The sequence below is a fragment of the Dermacentor albipictus genome, chromosome 7 (genome assembly GCF_038994185.2).
Source record: "Dermacentor albipictus isolate Rhodes 1998 colony chromosome 7, USDA_Dalb.pri_finalv2, whole genome shotgun sequence".
Taxonomy (NCBI): domain Eukaryota; kingdom Metazoa; phylum Arthropoda; class Arachnida; order Ixodida; family Ixodidae; genus Dermacentor; species Dermacentor albipictus.
This window is the reverse complement of record NC_091827.1, coordinates 1,581,290-1,603,960: the sequence shown is the minus strand read 5'-3', so window position 1 is coordinate 1,603,960 and position 22,671 is coordinate 1,581,290. Positions and strand designations below refer to the sequence as shown.

Here is a 22,671-nt window from a genome sequence, read left to right as displayed (position 1 = left end):
TTTGGAAAATGGGACTGCTCCCCTTTTTCTTTAACCCTTTTCGACTTTCGGGTTAGCTGTAAAGTTTCTCTTGTTATCCAGGTATTGTGATTTTCAGCTGTTTTAGATATGAAACAGATGACTCGCTGTGCACGATCTTCAACTATATCCATAAAACAAAGCCACGTATCATAAATAGTACAATTACTTGTTTTCAAGTTATCATACAGAACGGCCAGAGAATCGATTATCAATACGTCATCTGCCTTAGAAAAAACCGCTTCATCGCCCGCTTACTGTAAATTATAACGCACACTGGGAGAGGGGCAGGAAAAGACCAGAATACGCGCGAACTGTTTATTTCAGGCAAGTCACATATACAGGGTTTCCCAACTGTCATGCACGAAGATTTAAAAATACGCGAATGCTACGTAGTTGGACAAGACCAAGGTGCTGTTGCTTGCCGTCGCTTGGAGATACGGAGATAATTTTTTTTGCATTCAGCTAGTTACATGACTAGACTTAATTATTTAATCAGTTTCTCAAATATTATAATTGCATGAAAAGTGTCAATGAAACAATTGTAGGGCGACATGAACAACTTCCGATACAACTTTCTGTTGTTCAATACGTGCTACATAAAAGCCATTTTTCCTAGCGTGAAAGGAGCCCGCAAATGCGCGCGAAATTGCCGCCCGACTGGCTGCTCCAGGCGTGTATTCGCGGGCTTTTTTCATGCTCGGGAAAACACTTGTATGTAGCACGTGTCCAGCCTAAGTGAGCGCACCGCTTTCCACCCGTCCTAAACATGGCAGTCCTTCTTGCGAAAGCGCACCCGCTGGGGTCGCTAAGCACGAGGTGGCGGGATCGAATGCCGGCGGCCGCATTTCGAAGGGGGCACCCGTGTACTTAGATTTGGGTGCACGTTGAAGAACCGCCGGTGGTCTGGAGTCCCGGCGTGCCTCGTAGCCAGATCGGGGTTTTGGCACGTAAAGCCCCGCAATTTATTATTTGCGATAGCGCGATGGAAGGCTTGTTGACGGCATCTCCACTTAATCGCGGCTTCGATAATGATTCCAGTTTCGTCCCGGTTAGGGGCGCGTGACTCCGAACGATCGATAAAAAGTTGTCCCCACCTACTCTTTGTTTTCGTGGTCTTGGAGACGCACGTTAAGACATCTGCTGGTTTGCCCAATATATGTTTTACCACATGACAAGGGAATTTCATATACTACTTTTTCAAACAATCTGTTGCCCGATTTCGATGTTGAATATTGCAATATCTGTCTTATTTTATCATCGGACAGACAAGAAAAGAGAAATTGCAACATTAAGCATATAAATCGGTCAGTGGATTGTTGCAAAGAAGTAGCACGTGAAATACTATATGTTGTTGCAAACAAGTATAGTATCCGAGTTCCCCGCGCTCTGAGGCGCCGCGTGAAACTTGTAGCACGCCACGTGGGAGTTGCGCGACGTTGTAGCGACTTCGTGATCGCGCCCACGTTAACCACGATTTAACACTGCTTCACCGGACTACTTTAACATAACCACGTGACGTTGCCATTACGATTGCCAGACTTGATAGGATGTCCCTCTCGCTCGCGCCCCGACTGTCTTCGACGGGCTCGTCGTGCTGCTGTCGTCACAGATGTGCAGACCCACACGCACGACTACTCAATTTACACGTTGGTCCACCTGGTATCGGTTTGCCGAACACCAAACAAGGCTTAATAACCAGGCACCTGCAAAATGACTTGGATGCTCACAGTGCTTGGGATCAGTCCGGTTAGCGCGAAATTCCAAGGAATACCTCTCCTAACGTAATGTCTCCAAGCAAGTTCTCGTCGCAGCTTCCGTGTGAGGGCAACCGGCGTGACAAGGTTCGCAAGTACCTGCGCTCGTCCCTCAAGAAGCTGCAGATGCCGTTCGTCGACCTGTACCTGGTCCACTTCCCGGTGTACGAGCGCGCGTTCAAGAAGAGCCGCCGCCAGCACGGCGACCGGCCTCCTGACGCGTCGTCGCCCGACAGTCCCACGCCGGAGGAAGAGTCGGCGACGCCTGCAGACGAGACCGACATCCTCGACACGTGGAGGGTGAGACGCCCCGAGGTTGGCTTGTCCTCAAACGACAATCGTCATCTGTCGTGCGTGTCTTTCTTTTCCAGTACACGAACGGCGTGTGTCTTAGACAGAGTGGCGAGCGCAGAGCACGGTGGCGCAAAGTTTTCGAGAAAGGAAGCGCAAGCAAGGCAGATGATGATCGTTGCTTGGGAACAAGATGCTCCTCAAAGGGTGTAAACATTTTAGAGCGCCGCTCTTAGGCGCCTGTTTCTGTGTTGAGCGTCTGCGTTGGCGTAACCGAGCGAACGAACACGGCGAAGGATGAAAGAGCGAACGCGGAGCGTAGCGGGGCATGACGAAAGCATGAGAAGAAAATCGTCGTACCGCGCAAGGCGGGCTCTGCGGCGACAACGGCTACGAGATGGCGCCAGAGTAGCGCGCCGTCGTCTGTTCACCGATGGCATGCGGCGACCACGTCCACCGATACCATATATGAAAACGAAGCGCTGCATGAGCGAAGGTCTGTCTGCGGCGGCTGCTGTGAATCGCGCCCACGCATCACCCACGCTGCCTCTCGCGATCTCCCAATTTCGCGCCGTTTGCGATTTGACGCACGAAACAGGCTGTCCGCGCCAGCCAATATATCGCGATATGAAAACACGTATAGCTGCACTTAAATTTCTCATTAGCGAGCGTCGTAATCGTCGATGAATTTTTGTTAGCGTGCAATCTCGCCAGTATTGCCAACACGCAATCAAGAAATCTTTCAGGAACACTCCAAATATAGTTTACACCCTTTCGGGCGTACCGTAAACACAGGAATACAAATCGAGGCTTTAAAAAAAAAAAACGACGAGTGCCCCGTCCTATCATATAGCGATCTTTGGCATAATTTCATTTGTCGTCTGGTCACTATGGGGCATCTAAACAACAACGCTGACAAAGTGGCGTCATTTTTGTTGTTTCCGTTACGTGCGTGAGAACTTTGCAAACGATGAGCGTACGTGTGTTACTGCTGTCTCGAGGTGGAAAAACAACAGATCTCGGCTTCATCATAAAGAGGTCCTGAACCAAACCTCGAGCTTGATCAAAGAGCGCATTCGGCGGATCGCATCTGCTGCTGTGAACATGTCGCGCCCTACTTGCACTCGTGCGCAGGCGCCCCAGCGGAGTGCAAGTCAGTTTTTTTCGCAAACACGCTTCTGTTCATCAGAAGCCTCACCTGCTTTCGGGATATAGGCGGCTAGGATATTTCGTCGTATCGCAGATCCCCGTACACGGCTGCTGTCGGTCAATAGCTGACCCGAGTCACGGGCGCCTCTGGCCGTCGCCGACATCGAAATGGGCCTAGTCACTGTCTCAGCCGTCGGGCGAGGTATGGAAGCGAAGCTTCCGCAGAAGCCCGTTCAAAAAATGCCGGTTCGTGGGGCTTAGCGCTATCTGTGTCGAGGGAACACTCCCGGCGGGACAAGAAATAATGTGACCCGTTGAAAGCGCGTCATTTTTGTTTTCAAAGGGGCGACATTTTCCCTCGTGGCCCACCATTAGAGCTGCATATTCAAGTGCCCCGCAATTTCACTTGATGGGCGCTTCGAGCTTTTAGCGCCAGTCATACGGGTGTCGAAATCGCATCCGCGTGCAGAACATCGTTTCTCTGCAGGCCAAGGAAGGTGTTGAACGCTGGACGCACCGTCGAACCTCAAGCCCGTCGGCCAGCGTAGACACACGAAGGCAGCTGAAGTAAACAATTACGCGGTGGTCGTACTTTTGGCTGAACAAGTAGCAACCACGAAACGCACCCCGCAAACACCGCCCCACCAGGATTCAGGCAAACGTCGACGAGCACAACGTGGCGAACGCGCCTTCCGGCGGCGCCCTTCAAGGCGTGCACTGAGTGGCTAGCGGCGGATCCGCGCGTGTATAACGTTTTATTCCCGTGAAGTGAAATCAAGCGATGTTTTGCTTCAATTAAAAAACGGGTTTTCTTTCTCAATTTCCGTTCCCTCCTCGCGTAGTCACCCTTCAATCACTGCTGCCAGAGCCGTCCTTGCCAATGACCGCCTTTCGGCCGAAGCTCCGCGACCCATTTGTATCGAGCTTGCGTCGGGCCTTGCGATTAGTCTGGAGCACTCGAGGAGCCTCGAACTATAGCCGAGACGGTGTACGCAGCTCGCGACGAATGGCGGCAGGCGTGTAGGTGCTTGCTTCGCATGGATCGCCGCCAAGTGCGCAGCCTGGATTTGCCGGACCACCGCGGCCGTGCAGCTCCATCCCAACGGAGGACGCTATGAGGGGGAAGAAAAAATAAATATCGCCCTCGAAGCATTAACTCTTTGAACATTCCTGGGAGGTAATGTGCTCTAGTAGGCCGTTTTGGCGGGCCACTTGGTTCATAGCTTTAGACGTTTGGTCTTTAGGCGCGAAAAAAAAAAAAACGAGGTCACAAGAGAAACGCACACCGCGAGCGCAGACTGGCAATTGCTTAATATTAGAACGCAAGCAACATGCGTATTTTTCATTCAGGAACCTGTATACGTGTCCGCATTGTCACTCTCACATGTGCCGATAAACACGTAAAAATTATCTGCTAGGTAACAGTGTAGACCAAGACTGCGACAAGCGATCACCAAATAACCATAAGCCATTCTTACAGTATCATCACAAGAGGGAGAGATGACATAAAAGGAGAAAGCACAGGGAAAAACAAAACAGGAAGAGACCGCGAACAAGTGAAGGAAATGGATATTGCACTTAACAAATAACCAGTGTAAAGGCGAAGGATGAGGGCATAAAATCCTTTGAAGAAAGCAAAAAGGCAAAAAGAAAACAATAAACAACATAACAAACGGGGAATATCACACCGATCAACAAATGTGGCAATGACGTCATGAAAGCATCGCTTACATGAAAGCCTAGCCTCATGGCTTACTGAAAACAACCGCGGAAATTGGGGGCGACGGCGACGTTTTGAATTTACAAACCCCTATATGGAAAGAGTGAAACCTGGTGAAAAAACAAACGCTCGGCCGCTTTCACAGCACAAAACACCCAAACAAGCAAAACCAAAAAAACGAGAACCAAGAAACCTTAGACCAACAAAAGGATTTTCTTTAAAGGCATATTCCAGAAAATTGACTTCTGGAAGCAACGAGACAGATGGCGTACTAATTGATTTGTCGCCATCTTTTAATGTGCAGAACGCTTCGACAATCTCCCTTTCAGTCTGATCCCTCGAATCGAACAGCAACGTTTCGTTATCAAAAATATGCAGATCCCACGCACTGTGGAAATCGACGTAAGCGAAGCTTTGTCTACAACCGGAGCAGCGAAGTTATGTGTCTGCACTGCAGCGACCCGAATCGCGTTGCGATGAAAAAAAATCAACAGGAGGACTGTCAGCAGGTGCTACGTGCTCTCTTCAAGGCCTTGCGATCACACATAGAGAAGATGCCGGCGAGCTCGATGAAGGAAATGCTCGAAGTAGTCCTGGCTCTCGAGTCGGTGATTGTAAGCTCTGCCTCTTCTTAAAGCACCAAGCAATATGGATGCGGTCAGGACACAATGTTCACCATCTCGTCCACAAGTGCCACTTATTATGCAATGGAACTGTGCGGGTCTTGCGTGCCACTTACCTGAACTGTCGCTTTTCTTACGCAACATGCCTGTGCCAATATTGGCCCTGTCCGAGGCTGGTCTTCCAAGTTCCAGATCAATTGCTGGTTATGTCGCACATGGAAACCAAAGTATTCCGACATTTCCGAACGGAAGCGCCATGCTATATGTGAGACGGGAAATACCACATTACGTTCTACCAGTTCAAGACCTTTGCAGCAGTGCATTGGAAGTCACTGCTGTACAAGTGCGGCTGGGAAACCGAAGTCTCAGCGTGGCCTCCGTATATGTGAGCTCTCGTCAGAAGGCCCCGATGGGAGAAATTATAAGAGACCTCTGCAGCCGCTGCCCAGCTCCGAGGATTATATGTGGGGACTTTAACGCGCACCATACTCTCTGGGGCGACAAGACGACTGATGCACGTGGAAAGCAAATTGTTAGAGCTTTAAACACCGAGGGACTCTCCGTGGCAAATGACAAACAGCCGACGTTTTTTCGACCACCGGCCTCTTACAGTGTCATTGACTTGACGTTACATTCCACGGACATCCTCGCATCGTCAACGACTAGCAAAGATAGAATGGGCAGTGATCATTTTCCTGTCTTCGTTAACATTGCTGGATATAGAACCAACGGCCGAAGATCCTGTCCTGTGACGCATTGGGATACGTACAGGGACGGCCTAAGCGAATCATCTGGAGACCTGTTCGCGGACATGCTACGTAGCAAGAGATTGGCTACCGCTGAGCTGAAGCTACCCGACCACTTCCCCGCTCCGGATCTAAAGCTCAAAAATCTATGCGCTGCCCGTAGAAGAGCGGAACGGAGGCTGATGAGGACGAAGGGTGACCCACCAATGAAGACTATATACAACAGGATTAACGCAGTGATTCGGCGGTATACAAGGAAACTAAGAAGAGATCAATGGGCATCATTTTGTGCAAGCCTATCGGTCTTCACACCAGTTCCAAGGATATGGTGGGTCGTTAATAACCTTGCTGGAAACTTTCGACCACACAAGCCATTTGAGGCCCTAGCATTGAAGTTAGGCAAGACACTCGCTTGTCTTGCGAATGCGTTCGCTGAAATATACTCTTCTGGCAGGTCAGCCAGCACAACCGACCCGCCTCCGCCGCTATCCTCGTCCCTAATGGATGCTCCTTTTACACTCAGAGAGCTGGAACTAGCCATGAGCAGCCTCCGACGTCGCTGTGCGGTGGGACCTGACCTTATCAGTAATCAGATGCTGACTAACCTACCGGTTGAGAGGCGGCGTGATTTGCTGGCATTTTTCAACCAAGTCTGGGCCAGTGGGGCTATCCCACATTTATGGAAGGTAGCATGGGTGGTGCCGGTTCTGAAGCCTGGAAAGAATCCTGCAGCTCTGGACTCATACAGACCGATATCACTGACCTCGTGTGCAGCGAAGCTAATGGAGAAGATGGCATGCACAAGACTCACTTGGTATGTCGAACACGGTCGAAAACTACCATCGTGCATGACTGGGTTTCGGCAGCGTCTAAGCGCTCAAGACAATGTGCTGGACCTGCTAAGTCACATAGAACATTACAGTGCGGACGGCCTGTCGACACTTGCTGTTTTTATGGATGTCTCTAAGGCTTACGACTACGTGTCTCGAAGAGCCATCATCAGCCAGTTACAAGTTATAGGCGTCACGGGTCACCTCTTGCACTTCATACATGCGTTCCTTAATAATCGTCGCATCAGAGTTCGTCTTGGCGACACTTTGAGCGATGAAATACGTATATTTCGTGGTGTGCCACAGGGGAGTGTTTTATCTCCCTTATTATTTAACATTGCCATGAGTAGCCTCCCAACAGTACTAAACCATCAAACACCAGTGAAGATGTCTATATATGCCGATGATATCTGCATATGGGTCTCCGGCTACCAGCATCGCCGCCTCGCACGAATAGCCCAGGGAGCAGTAAAAGCAATTCAGGGTCACTTGGCAACGCTTGGATTAACACTATCAGCAGAGAAATCATCATTCGTACTATTTCCTGGAGTGAAAAGAAAATCTACACGCCTGACGCTGAGTTTGGACGGATACCAGATTCGACAGGTCACCAACGTCCGATTTCTGGGCGTTACCTTAGACCACAGGCTACTCTGGCGCCGCGGTGTTGACCACGTTGTGGCATCATCGTCACCCAGGCTACATGTGCTCAAGCGAGTCGCTGGCATACGCTGGGGCAACCACCCGACGTCAATGCTACGGCTACATACAGCGTTGGTTACCAGTCGAGTCCTGTATCAGCTACCTCTGATGTCACCCTCAGACAGCCAATACGAGCGCTTAGAAGCCATCCACAGAAAAGGTATACGACTTTGCCTTGGAGTCCCTCAGCCAGCGTCAAACAAGAAAGTGCTCTACGAAGCTGAGTCACGCCCTCTACGACTTCAGGCTTCCGAGGCTCTGATGATCCAGCTTCTACGATTGAGTGAGTCTACGCCCGGTAGAGCCCTCTTACGACGTATAGGTAACAGACCGCGCTCACATTTTTATGCAGCATTGAACACGCTTCGCGTATTAGGATTGCGCTGCTCGAGACCGAGAGAAAGGATTGAACCACCCTGGACATACGAGGACATCACATGCAACTTAAGTGTACCACGATTGCAATCAAAGAGCTGCATTCCATCTGCAGAAGCCAAGTCATTAGTCCTGGAACACCTAAACACGACTTACCCGAATCACCTACAAGTATACACAGATGGCTCTGTCAAGGCAGACGAAGACCGCTGTGCAGCTGCATACTACATTCCCTCTCTAAGATATACGTGGTCTGGGCGTCTGGACTGTACAGCCTCGTCGACAGTTGTGGAAGGCGTAGCGATAGCTTCTGCTCTGCGCAAATTAAAGACTTTGCCTCCGCAGAATGTGGTTGTCCTTACGGACTCAAAGGCCGCATTACAACAAGTATACCGTGGTTTGCCATCCCTCAAGTTCCCACGCAAATCCCTAGCCATCGTGAAAGACCTCAACAACAAAGGCTTCACAGTAAAGTTTCAGTGGATTCCCTCCCACATTGGTATCTCAGGAAACGAAAAAGCTGATGCGCTTGCATACGCAGCGCTATATCATCCTCCCAAAATCAAGGCTCCAAAGAGTAACCAAGTGCAAAAATCTGAAATTCGAAATCACTTTGCGTCGCTTTGGGTTCCACCGCATATGCCCTGCGTAACCAAGAGATTACACCGAGGGGAAGCCTCACTTCTACATCGTATAAGGACAGGATCTGCTAACACACCGGCCTGGTTATTTAAAACGGGGCGAATAAATTCTCCGAACTGTACGGCATGCAACGAGACAGGAGACATTGAGCACTTTTTGTGGTCCTGCCAGAAATTCCAAGATGCAAGAGACACTCTCCTGAAGAATTTGCAAAACAAGGACCTTCCGCATGCGCGCCTGCAACACCTTATATTTCCCGAGGGATCAGTGATGGCCCGCAAAGAAACTTCACGTCTCCTCATCGACTTCTTAAGAGAGACCGGTTTGATGGACATATGGTGAAACCCATCAGCGGTATTGTGCGTGACGCTCGGGCGGAGCAATTGCCGGCCTTGTTCGCCAGGCTAAACCCGCCTGTTGCTACAATTCACCACCACCACCACCACCATCTGCTGTTGACGTTATTCGGCGGTGATATATTGAGGGCATACGACAGTCGTGACGGGATGTAAAATGTTACCTTGGCTGCTCCGCTTGTGTTTGTTGTTCTTGCTTCGCTCGACACTTTATGCGAGCCTTCGTCTCGTCTATAGTGTTCTAGAATAATTCTAGTACACTGTAGTCTCGTCGGCACTAAGTGACCGCTTCAGCGCCGTTCTGGTATTTTGCGTTGTAGCTCACAAAACTGCCTCCTCTCTCTCTATTCCCTCGCTAACATTCTCCCCTCCCTCTGCTGTCGTTGCGGGTGAGCACGCAGACATAAGCGGCAGCTCCTGCACTGCATTCGTGGGGCGCCTAGTTACGCCTAGTTACGGAGTCCAGTGGACATTGTGCACATGCGACACGGCGTAAATGTTGGCACGAGCTTTTCGGGTCGTCTTTCTTTTGTGCCACACTCCTGTCGTGCACACCGTTGTCAGATGGGAAGAAGACTTGGCACCCCGGATCGCCGCGTGCCAGAGCTTACTCATCAACCCCGATACATTGACTCCGGTGCTCCCCCTCTACTCGGGCCGACTGCAGGGGGATTTCGGGCCCATGTCGCAGAAAATCCGGCGTCGACGCGGTGGGCGTCGCTTGGTGAATAATCATTCTGCACCGTGAGGCTTATAGCGCGTTAAAAAGACAAGGACGAAAGTGAGACGTGACACACACAGGCGCTAACTTGCAACAATCTTTATTTCGAGCAAGGGACCCATACATCCTATGCTTACCTGTTTAAAAACAGCTTACCATATTTTAGGTTTTCCTGGCATCACTCGAGTTCCCCGACCACATCCAATCGCCATCGCATTCCAATTAAGGTGCGCAGAAGCACGTCTAACACGTTCCCGGACCTGTCAGACAAATTGGCGACTCCCACCTAAGGTGCCGCCCGTCGAGCTATTGTCTCCACCCCTGCTTGATTCTTCCCGAAAGTGCAACCGGAGCCTGGCACAATTCCAGGTAGTTGATCTTGGTTCCGAGCAAAGCTGTTTTGCAGCTCTGAAAGGTCGTTCGAAGAACAACCCCATCTGCCGATTGTGAAGGCACTTGCAGGCCATGAGGCAATGCTGGTGACAATTCACCCGTCCGACAGGGGAGCCCTTGGAGCAACCCCTTCGGCCGAATATGACTGCACTTGCACGGGCGCCTACCATTGGAGGAAAATGACGACACCTGAGTGGGCTCGCCGATTGGCCTAAAATGACGTGACCCCGAAGGGGTTAAAAGCGAGAGCAGAGAGAAGCATTCGTTCATTTTGTCGTTCTGCTTGCCACGGGCTGCAGCGTCCGATTTTCTGCTGGCCTTCAATGACTTTACGACTGTTAATTACTTTGTGTTATTGCAGTAAATAATGTAAATAAACCTTCAGTTTCACCTTAAAATCCCCCTCAACGTCGGCCAACTCCCGCACTCAACGGCAAGATCCAATAGCGAGCACCATCAAGAGCATTCCTTTTACCGAATCAATAAGGAAACTTTCTTTTTCTGCGCACTGGCTCTGAAAAATCTTCTGATATACTTTTATTGGATCCGTTTAGTTTCTTTGCATTGGCTAGAATTGCCTAGTTATCGTTAAACGTTGAAAACATTGGAATCACAGGCCTAGTTTTATTGGCCTGGGACGGGACAAGTCTTTGTGCCCTTTCAATCTGCACTGGCGCTAGTCTTAAAAGTGATACAATACCTTGTACTTTTTTCTCAGAGACAGTGGGCAGTTCACGACTTTCACCTGTCGAGTACACCACAAAATATCAGGTTACATCGCCTGCTGCGGTTTCCAAGCCGTCTATTTTACGGGGTAAGTACCTTTACCGTGCGGTATCTTCCATCTTCTTCTTACATTCAGTAACAGCTGCTCTTAGGTTTGCGAACTCTGTTATTGCGCTGTTTACAGAATCTATTCGTGACTTCAGCTCTTCTATTAGCGGCGAGAATTAGGAGTGGCGCCCTCTCGCGAGTGACGTCACGGCCAGGACTCCGCTCGCTCCGGCTCGCTCGGCTGCCGCGCGCGCTCGTTCCCTTCGTGTATGCTTGGGGTATGGGTGGCTCGAGCCGTACGTATTGAAGAATACGTCGGCTTCTTTCAGCTGCCATACCTTAACCACAGTTTCTTCTTCAAAAGCGTGTGAGTCGAGAAACTTTGCGTCTTGGATATCGCAAGCTAAGTAGCGTTAAAGGGGTCTACTAGGTTTTGCAATGCATATATTCGCCGTGTCTATCGGTAAATTTTGACTAAAAAAAGAATATCTGCAAATTCAACGCGCGAAGTTTTCTATGATGCCTCGCTAAACACTTAACATTCCTTTAGTATTTAGCTATGAGAGGCATTGCATTTTACGTGGAAGAAAAATTTGGTAATTGGCGTCAACACGTTATCCGATGTTAGAAAAACACTGCCCAGCGAAGCTGTCATCATGATTCCTATTACTCTGGTGTGTTGTTCTATTCAAATATGGCCATTCATTAATGCGTAAAAAAATAGTTAGGCGCGCATTTCTTATGAAAAAGTTTGCTGCTATATTCATCCCCCTCTGAAACAGGCCTTCAAAAAACGAATTGCTCATGGCTGCTAACACGACGGCGCGTCATGTAGAGTATTTACATAGTTAATTCACAAACACCATAGTAGCAATCACCTGAGAGAAAAGTTTCGTTGTTAAGATCGAGAGCCACTCAATTGAAAGTGATGAAATGTTTCATAGTGGCCCTCAGTAGCCTTTAGCGACAATAATATGGCACATGCCTGATCACGTAACGGTAGCAATCGACTGTCCGTATGGCGAGGCACGCTATGTTCGCGAAACCCATCAGTTCACTACAACTTCGAGTTAAAACCATAAAGCATTCTTTTACAGCACCAACTGGAATGGCTAAAGTATTCTCGAGCTACTACACCGCAGCTTAGATTGCCTACAAAAGGAAAATTCAAGCACCTTCTGTCTCACCATGTCTCGATCCAGCGTTATTTCATTATACAAACGGATAACTATTCGCTTCGTCGCGTTCATTCATTCATTCATTCATTCATTCATTCATTCATTCATTCATTCATTCATTCATTCATTCATTCATTCATTCAAACATTCATAAAGAAAGCCCCACAAGCCTTGCATATACTTTCACTTGATTTCTGACCCTCCACCGGGGGAATCTCGATATCTTCAATATGTCCCGTACTACTAGTCATTGACGCTTAGACTTCTTTCTGGCTGCAGCTATGCGGTTCAGCAGGCATACTTCACTAAAAAAATTAGGCCGAGCAGCCTGTGTCAGTTCGCCAAACAGATTCGTCATGTATATTCCTCAAGCAACAAGCACCAGTAAATTTCTCAAGTGAGTTTGATTTGATTTGATTTATTAATTTCCATTTACACTCACACATGTACAGAGGAGTGGTGAATGGAGGTGGATGAGGGAAAAAAGCCGCACAGACGCGGCTTGAGGTAACTTCACCCCCTTAGGTACAATATGGCTGCATGGAGTAACACATCAAGCGGCATATAAATTATATTTATATAGTGGCCATAAAACATTGCAGTTATACAATATATGAAAGGACAGAAAATATTTCCACAATAACAATGCAAAACACACTGCGGCATTGAAATAAATAAATGATATACACTTGGTAACATAGACAAAAAAAAAGAGGAACATACATTATTAATCATTAACAAACGCGCTCTAAAGAGGTGGGTTGAACGTGTAGCACGGAAAAGGGAATATATATTGGTACATTCCTATTTGTACTCTGTAAATAGTTGTAAGCCTTCATTAACTTTACTTCAAATTTCCGCCGCTTAAAAAAAAAATAAACACGTGAAGAACCGCCTAATGTTGACAAGCAGTTAAAAAAGCAAGTGAGGCGTGTGGAATCTATGCTCCAGTATTAGTTAAGTCCCCGTGCTACTGCCGAGCGTTTCTGTGAGGAAATGCAAAAATTCGATATTATACCATGAACTACTGGTCGTGAGCAAACCTGTTTTGCGGAATAAAATCAACGTAACTGCTGTAGAAGTCGTATATAGCCAGCTTTGTGACATACTTGTTGCACCGCGGCAGGTACGGTATCATAACTGGATTCCTATAGGCTATGCTTTTGCGATTGTCCGCGTATGAAAAACCCGCAATGGGCTGGTCTGCGTCGCTTCAGCTGGCACTGTAGCGTTGCCTTCGAGAGCTGCATTGTTGTCTAAGAAATTAGCTCTTTGAATAAATGTTCGCAAAGGAAGACGTCGTAAAAATATATGTGAGACGACCACCATAAGTATACAAGCAGAGAGAACGAGGGCGAACAAACGAAAACACCGCAGAAAGCGCCCAGACAACGCCCGAACTGTAGCAGACGACAGGCGCGAGTCCGTGCCCTGACGTCACGCGAGCGCCGCTCGCAGCGCCGCTCGCGTTCGTTCTCGGGGCTAATAGCCATTTGGCCTTGATTTTGCGATGTTTCGATAGCGTGTGATTTGGCCTTTATTTCTTTTTGGTAATCCAAAATTAGATTCAGTGTTTCAGCAGTAGTTGGGCCAGGGTGTAGCTCTACGTCACCGCACAGGAATAAAAACAGAAAAAAAAAATAGAATGCATATCTTCGCAGTAAAAAAGAAACGACGTTTGGCATGACATTGCACACCACGGGGCTTTGAATCCACGCTTGAACCACGGGGCGTACGTAACCGGCACCATAAATACGTGAAAGGTGAAACTCTCAATTCGAATAATAACCCACCTGCATTAGCAGAAGAAAATGCATGAGTGGCACAATCATGTTGGTGCAGGCCTCAACCCCGATGCCGCACTGATCCAGTCCGCCGTTTGTACAGCGTCGACACGGGTCTCATCCGCCCAAGGTTCGTTGGCCAACAGTCGGCACTGTCCAAACAAGGTAGCCGGGAGCACATCGAAGTCGCTGTCGCCGTAGCTTGCGTGCTCTACCCTAAATGGTGTAGCGATCGATGTACGACACTCTGCGCCAGCACTGCCATTGCGATGAGGTGGCTTTGCGTCGGCGCACTAGATAGCACGCGTTAGCAGAAGTAAATGCGTGAATGGCACAGTCATGTTGGTGCCGGCCTCACATGTTGAGAAAAACGAAAACAAGGTGAAAGTGGGAGCCAACGTTTCGACAAGTGGACTTGTTCTTTCAAGTCTACTTGTCGGAACGTTGGCTCCCGCTTTCGTCTTGGTCTCGTTTTGCTCATCGTCTTGAACTTCCATCTCCCGTTTTCCTCCTGTTTTCTCAATATAAATTTTGTCACATGCCAAGAGAATTGAATGCACTACCTCACAAATACAATCTGTGTAGTGCGTTTTGTCCATGGTTGAACACTGACGCCTACTCTTTCTCTTGTCTGTCACCATAGGGTACACTCTACTTAGCTTGCATAGGGCCGAATAAACGACCTTGACGCCGTAGCGGCTTGTCACTGTTTTGATGTGCGAAACTCGATGAATATAGGGAATGACCGGCAGTTTTTCTTTCTTGATACCCTCTTACTGTTGCTTTCAGCCTTAAAGCTCTTGCAAAACACTTTCAGAGGCGTTCTGTGGTTGAACTATGAGGGTAGCCAGCCGAGGGGAATCGCCTAGCTTGCTGATTGATACTAGTTTCTAACTTATGCTGCCATGATTTTTCCAGGGCGGACTTACAATCTAAGGTTATGTTGGCTCTCCTAAATATTTTGGAATGTGCACTTTCAAAAGGCAGTGGGGCCGTCTTTTTCGTAGGGTTGTAATACCAACAGATGTGTTTTGGGTCAAAATGAAGACTGAGGTAAAAAAAAACTGAAAGGAGTTATCGCGGCATAACTTGTGGGTGAATGTGATCCCCGCCCCGCCTCTCCCTGAAGCTGACTGGAATATCTTTAATACGCGATCTACGGCATTATTAATCTTATTTTGTGCGGACACGTGGAGTATGACTAATTAGTCATCGTAATAAAAGAAGATGCGCACGACATGATGCCCTGAAATTAGTTGTTGAACTCGTTACTCAAACGCCAAAAGATAGATATCGCAAAGCATAGGTGCAGCTGAAGAACCTATACATATTCCAGCCTTCTACACATAGTACTTTCCATCCTACGCAATGGCTGTGGAACTTAAATAAAAGCTTCACAGCCAAGGAAATGCTATGTGCCCACCCCTGCCGTATTCTGAAAGGCTACTTCTCCAGTCTCTTGAATTTGTAGCCTAATAGTGGTGAACAGACTGTCATGCGGGCTTGAGTAGAACAGGTGCTCGATGTCAAACGAGAACCCCGTGGTAGCTGTCGGAAAACCTTCCTCCGGGCTTTTGACGACTTCCGTCAAAGATGGGACTAAAAAGGGGTCCTTGCCGACTATCATCTGCAGGTTTGATTGAAGAAAATTTCCAATTGTCCTTTGTCAAGTGTATTTTTCTGAAGTGATGGCTATCAGGGGGCAGTCCGGTTAATTAGTCTTTCCAGAGAAGAAGATCTCGAGGTGGCTCGTTAGTTTGCTCTCAACTACCTTCCTTAACGAATCCAAATGCATGATTTTTAGCAAATTGATGGCAAGCTGTTTCTGTTTCTTTTTTTCGCTTCGTTCCTGTTCATGCCGCCACCGTTGACAGAAAGGCAACCGAAGCTGTAAAAAAGAATTTCAAGCAGATTGATTTTCCTCCGATGAAACACAAACGGCTTGCCGTCAATTTGCTGAAAAGTCAACTATCTTCCTTATGAATCCAGGTGCATGAGAGTAAAGCAACGAGCTACCTCGAGATCTTTCAGAATATGGCAGGGGTTGTTAGGAATGGCCTGCCGAGGTGGCAGCTTGCAAGTTTTCGCAGCCACCTGCAGCTGCGAGCGTGGCGAGGTTCCCCGAAGATACCATGGAAGCCTTCAGCACCCGCCGCGGTGACTCGATTCGTAGGGACCACGAGGTGGCGCGTCAACAACCCCTCGGCGCCGCTATGACTAAACGCGATCGGTGGATCAACAATTGTCAGTGAAATGGCCAACGCCTTCACGGTTCGACTGAAGCAGGGGGGTTTCCTGGAAGGAGATGCCTTGAGGTGCCTTTTCACGGGCCTTTGAAGACGCCAGACAATGGACAGCGGTGGAGGCCACTGGTTAACCAGGGGTAACTCTTCTCAATTTTTCGACCTCAGTCTTCATTTTGACTCAGAACACCCCTGTTGGTATTACAACCCGACGACAAAGAAGGCCCCGCTGCCGTTTGAAAGAGCACATTCCAAACTAGTTAGGAGAGCCAACATAGCCCTAGCTTTTAAGTCCGCCCTGGAAAAATCATGCGAGCATAAGTTAGAAACCAGTTCCAGTCAACAAGTTATAGGCGCATCCTCTCGGCTGCTTACCATGAGTGTTTAATCACAGGCGCCTGCAAAAGTTTCTTGCAAAACCTTTAAGGTAGAAAGCAACAGAAAGACGGTATTAAGTAAGAAAAGTGCAGGGCATATTCATCGATTTTCGCACAACATCAAAAAAGTGGCCAAGCCGCTACGGGGTCAAGGTCGTTTTTTCGACCCCATGCAAGTTCAGCAGTGTGTGCCCTATGGTGAGAGGCAAAAGAAAGAGAAGGCCTCAGTGTTCAACCATGCACAAAGCGCACCACACTGATTGTGTTTGGACAGTAGTGTATTCGATTCCCTTGACATGTGACAGCATTTATATTGGACAAACGGGCAGGTGTTTCAGTGAAAGGGCACGGGAACACCAGTGGCGTTTAAAGAACAAGGCAGGAGGCACTTTGGCCCTACACTGTGACATATGCAGAGGAAAAGAAGGCGGAAGAAACAACCCCTGTAAACCAATTTTCAATAACACATCGTTCCTGTTCCATTCGAGGGATCAGACTGAAAGGGAGATTGGTCAAGGGTAAAACGGACGCCGAGCAAAAAAATTAAAAGAAAAGAAACCAAGACGTTTCGGCTTCCGTGCGTTTACCCTTGACTATGAGCAATCCCGACCAGACGAGTTTTCGTCGAATTTAATTTCATGTAAGAGAGGTTATCAAACCGTTCTACATATTAAAAAATGGCGACAAATCTATCAGCACGCCGTCTGTCTCGTTGCTTCCAGAAGTAGTCAATTTTCTGGAATAAGCCTTTTAAAAAATTCCTTTTGGTGGTATAAGTTTTTTTTGTTTTCTTGTTTTTGTTTTTTTTTGTTGTAGGTGTTTTGTGCTGTGAAAGTGGCCGAGCATTTGTTTTTTCACCAGGTTTCACTCTTTTCATAGCACGTTTCTAAATTCAAAACGTCGCCGTCACCCCCACTTTTCATTGTTGTTTTCAGTAATCCATATTTTGGGCCTCCATGATTTCATGACGTCATTGGCACATTTGTTGATCAGTGTAATATTCTCCGTTTTTTGTTACGTTGTGTTTTCTTTTTTGCCTTATTGATTTCGTCAAATGATTTTTTGTCTTCATCCTTCGCCTTTACACTGGTTATTGTTGTGCAATATCCATTTCCTTCACTTGTTCGCGGTCTCTTCCTGTTTTGTTTTTCCCTGTGCTTTCTCCTTTTATGTCGTCTCTCCCTCTTGTGATGATACTGTAAGAATGGCTTATGGTTATTTGGTGATCGCTTGTCGCAATCTTGGTCTACACTGTTACCTAGCAGATAACTTTTACGTTCTTATGTTTATCGGCACATGTGAGAGTGACAATGCGGACACGTATACATGTTCCTGAATGAAAAATACGTATGTTGCTTGCGTTCTAATATTAAGCAATTGCCAGTCTGCGCTCGTGGTGTGGTGTGTGTTTCTTGTTGTCCTCGTTTTTTTTTTTTCGAGCAGTTAAAAGGAAACGTCCAAAGGCAATATATACTCGTTACAGGGCCCCTTTAAGTGCTGTATTGGAGACTGGTGCGATAGAAGAATACGTGGCGAATAGGTCGGCGCCGTCTGGTTGGTTCTATTCTCGACGCATATGCTGGCTGCACGGCCGCCATTATCCGCCATGTTGGCTTTCTGATTGACTGGTCACGTGTTTTGAAGTTTGTGCCAGGAAGTGGAAGTACTGAAAACGCAATTTTGTGTCCTTATCAAGAAGACGAAACATGACGTGGAGCTGCAGATTTTCTTGAATAAAACTTTCTTGGCAACTATTGGGCACGAGGACATGCGCTGGCGCCATCTTCTGGGAGCTCTGTGTAGTATAGTGTCGCCCCCTGCCAGATCTCCGTGTTATCATACATTTATGTTTCGTAGTAGTCTAGCTAGATGGCGCAGCCCCCTTCTGTCATGTGACGAGCTTGGACCAATCAGGAGGTGTCATCTGGCGTGTGAAGTCCTTTTTTGGTAATAAACGGCCGCGAGCCGGCTCAGTCCTTCTGCGGTTTTCATCAGGAGCAGTTGGCTCCGTGTCTCTCTCTCTGCGTCGGGCGCTCGCCGCGCGTTCGCTGGGCGCGGGCCCCCACTAGCCTGCCGCTGCCGACATATCTTTTGGCGACGAGGATGGGATTCCCGCTGCGGTTCCGACTGAAGCCCCGGGAAACCAACTAGCTTCGTAAGTGAAGCGTCCCTTCCTGTGTCTGCACGGCACGCAAACGCCGCCGACGCACTTGGCGTCGCGAGGCTTCCGAGCCTAGGCCTTCCCGCCCCTTTGTTCTTCCTTGCCACATTCCTGCTGCGAGCTTCGGCTTGTCTCCTGCACTGTCTCCTGCACGCTACCTGACATGGCTTCTTTTACGGCGAACCTTCCCGCTTTTTTTGAATTGCCCGGGCCACCGTTAATTCCATGGTATCGATGGAAAAAAATTTTTCAGGCCCACCTCGAAGCGGCCGGCGGTGGCGACTGGACGGACGCGCGACGAGCGTCCGCGCTCGTCAGCGCTCTCGGGCGTGAGAGACAACGGAAGTACTTTGCAGACGAGGAGCAGGAAGCAGCAGGGCAGTTAACCGGCGCAGCGTCACCGTCAAGCGAAGCAGCAAGGCAGTCAACCGGCGCAGCGTCAACGTCAAGCGATAAGGTTCCGCCTGCGTCAGAGTTCCAGAAACTATTGCAGCGGCATGACCGGCTGTTCGCCGCGTCAACAAATGTTCTGGCAGAGAGGCACGAATTCACCAGTCGAAGGCACTTCGAGGGAGAATTCGTGACCGCACTTAAGGAGAAGGCGGTTCAGTGCAACTTCGGCACAACCTACAATGAGCGCGTCCGAGACCAAATAATACATGGGGTAGCGAACGCCAGCGTTCGCGAAAAGTTATTAGCTCATGGCGAAACCCTGTCCCTGGACAAGGCAGAAGAAATTGGACGCTCTTTAGAAGCCTTGCATCGAGTGAACCGCGCGTTCGGCTCCGAAAATGTACGAGAGAGAGAGAGAGAAACTTTTATTGACAAACGATTTACGTGCAGTGGTCGGAGACCCTTTAGTCCAGGGCCCCGCTGGCCTCGGCCGCCAGCTTGACCTGTCTTATGAAGGACTGTTGTCCCGCCAAGTCTGAGCTGGTTAGCTGTGCCTCCCATTGCTCCATTGTGTGGTGTGTTTTATCAAACGGGTGTGATTCACAATCCCAAGTAATGTGTTGTAGTGTTGGTATGCCTCCGCACCACGGGCAGTCGGGCCTGTAGCGAGTGGGGAACATGGCATTCTGTAATTTAAGGTGGGGGAATACCCCAGTCTGAATTTTGCGCCAGCTGGCGGCTTCCTCTCCACTAAGTTGTGGGTGAGGGGGAGGGTACTTTTTTCTGGTTGCACGCTGACGAGCGAGAATCTCCCGGGCATTCGTTGGATTGGGGTCATTACAGTGGCTACCTGGGACCGTCCCAGTCGAGTCGGCCTGGTTAATAATACCTCGGGCTAGCGAATCGGCCAGTTCGTTCCCCTCAAGGCCTGTATGACCTGGACACCATAGGATCCGGTGATTATGGGCGAATTTCGTCGGTATTATTGAGTGACATGTTTTGGTCACGTGGCCCTTGAGAAAAAGGCGACATGCTTCTTGTGAATCTGTTATTATGGTGACGCTCTTTTGCGTGCGTTCCGCGTGAGCGAGGGCCATTGCCACGGCGAAAGTTTCGGCAGCCGCGGGTGTACCTGCCCTAACGGAAGCCGTAAATTGTTGCTGTGCTTTCGTGTCGACGATTGCCACTGCGTACCTCCTGATGTTCATTTGGGCATCACTGGCGCTCGAGTGCACGTACGAATACGCGGCTGCGTCTGTGTATATTGTGTTGTACGTGGGATTATTTTCATACATTGTTCTAATATGTTGTACACGTGCTTTTCGCCTTGCTTTATTGTATTCAGGGTGCATGTTTTTGGGTACGAAGAATCGAGGCATCTCAACTTGGCGTTCCGTCGACGGGCCAAGATGACAGACTTCTTCCGGGAAGCTGCCAAGATGGCCGACTTAGCCCGGCAGGCCATGAAGATGGCCGACTTCTTCCGAGAGGCCGCCAAGAGGGCCGACTTCTTCCGAGAGGCCGCCAAGAGGGCCGACTTCTTCCGAGAAGCCGCCAAGATGGTCGACATTTCGCACACGGCTCCTCCGTTAACCGTGGTGCATGCGATCGGTGTGGCAGCAGGAACCATATCGCGTCTCACAGGAATTGTCCAGCAAGAAATCGGCGATCCAACGCCTGCCACACGTTGAGCCATTTCGCTTCGGTATGTCGAAAGACCCAAACAGCGGTGCAGCACGTCTCTTCCGCAAAAACGCTGTCTTCGTCAACTTCCGCAGGGCAGCCGTCCGCGTCTGTCTTGACGGTAAGCGCTTTTGAAACTAAAAAAAGATTTGGAAGTTCCGGTCGTAGTTAACGGCGTCTACATGCGACTGCTGGTGGATACGGGAGCGTGTGTGTCATTCATGGCGGCCGAAGATTTTAGAAATCACTTTGGTCGACAGCACAGGCTGTCACAAACAACAGTGGACTTGAGAGAAATTTCTCCAAGCAACGCATCGACATTCAAGGCCTGTTTCAAGCCACTGTCCAGTTTTTCCAAAGGTCATGCTCCGTCACGTTCCACGTAACGATTACAGGAACATCACAGCTGGGTTTAGACGCCATCCAACGCTCGGGCATACAGATCGACGGTACGTCGCTGACATGTCGTCTACCATCGCTTCCTTCAGTACAGACCCCCACAGTTGTGCCTCCGGGTTTTGATCACCTCTTCAGTGACGAGTTGGGTCTCGTCAACAACATTGTGCACCGAATTCATCGGCAGCAAGATGCGAAACCAGTATCTTCAAAGTTGCGCCGACTACTCCTGGCTCTCCGTGACCAGGTCACAAATGAATTGCGACGTCTCGAGGACTGCGACGTCATCGAGCGCGTCGAGGCTTCTGAGTGCGTGTCTGCACTCGTGGTGGTGCGCAAGAAGGATGGAACCATGCGGCTCTGTGTAGATCTACGGGAACAGGACAGTCTTGTGTCTCAAGTTCAAGAAAGGGTCTTGCAGAAACAGTGGCAGACTAAACAGTATGTAGACAAACGCAGAGGTGCTCAGGCAACTCGTGTCAAGGTGGGAGACACCGCCAGAATAAGATTTAACAGGAAACGATTTTTTAAGTACAGTAAACCTCGTACAGTTAAGGCCCAGACAGGACCATCTATTTTTGTACTCAGTGATGGGAAGAGGTGGCATGTGTCTAAGTTAACCCTAGTGATAAAGAAACCAGCAGGTAGTACATTGTGTATAAATGATAGATACTTTTTGTACTCGTATTACCCGCCGTGGTTGATCAGTGGCTATGGTGTTAGGCTGCTGAGCACGAGGTCGCGGGATCGAATCCCGGCCACGGCGGCCGCATTTCGATGGGGGCGAAATGCGAAAACACCCGTGTACTTAGATTTAGGTGCACGTTAAAGAACCCCAGGTGGTCGAAATTTCTGGAGTCCCCCACTACGGCGTGCCTCATAATCAGAAAGTAGTTTTGGCACGTAAAACCCCATAATTTAATTTTGTACTCGTATTCAAATCTGGATAGTCATTCCGATGACTCGCCTGTAGTGACAGCGCCTTCTCATAGTTCTAAGCATCAGCTAAGTAGTTCGTCTGACTGTATCACTTCCGAGTCTGCACAGTCAGCAGTCGTCTCTGATTCCGTGGGGGAATCGGTAGCCTCCCAGGACTTGTTGGGACTTCGAGAGGAGCTTCCTGGGCAACCCTCTCCAGCTTTGAGCGACACCCGCAATCAATTGTCCAACCAAGGGGAGGGAAATAGTAGTGGGACGACTGGGTCTTCGAAGTCGACCGATAGGCGTCGCAACCCCCAAAGTTCTTCTGAGGTACGCACACGTCCTCATCGTGACAGAAAACGGCCTCCGTGGCTCGATGATTTTGTTTCTTGTGTAGAGCGTATTGCCGTCTTCGAAATGCCACGGCTAGGGGCCTCG

The 22,671-nt window shown here is 49.0% G+C and overlaps 1 protein-coding gene across 3 annotated transcripts in view; it reads left to right on the top strand.

Annotated features, from left to right (window-relative positions):
- LOC135918016 (1,5-anhydro-D-fructose reductase-like) overlaps positions 1-22,671 on the top strand; it is a 217,370-nt gene that overhangs the window by 34,842 nt on the left and 159,857 nt on the right. For 2 of the 3 annotated variants that reach the window (XM_070521489.1, XM_065451682.2), the window contains one exon: positions 1,833-2,075. In XM_070521489.1, the coding sequence (XP_070377590.1) occupies positions 1,833-2,075 (243 nt within the window). Of the gene's footprint in view, positions 1-1,832; positions 2,076-11,041; positions 11,138-22,671 lie in introns of all 3 variants that reach the window. The other variant, XM_070521488.1, reaches the window with a different exon arrangement.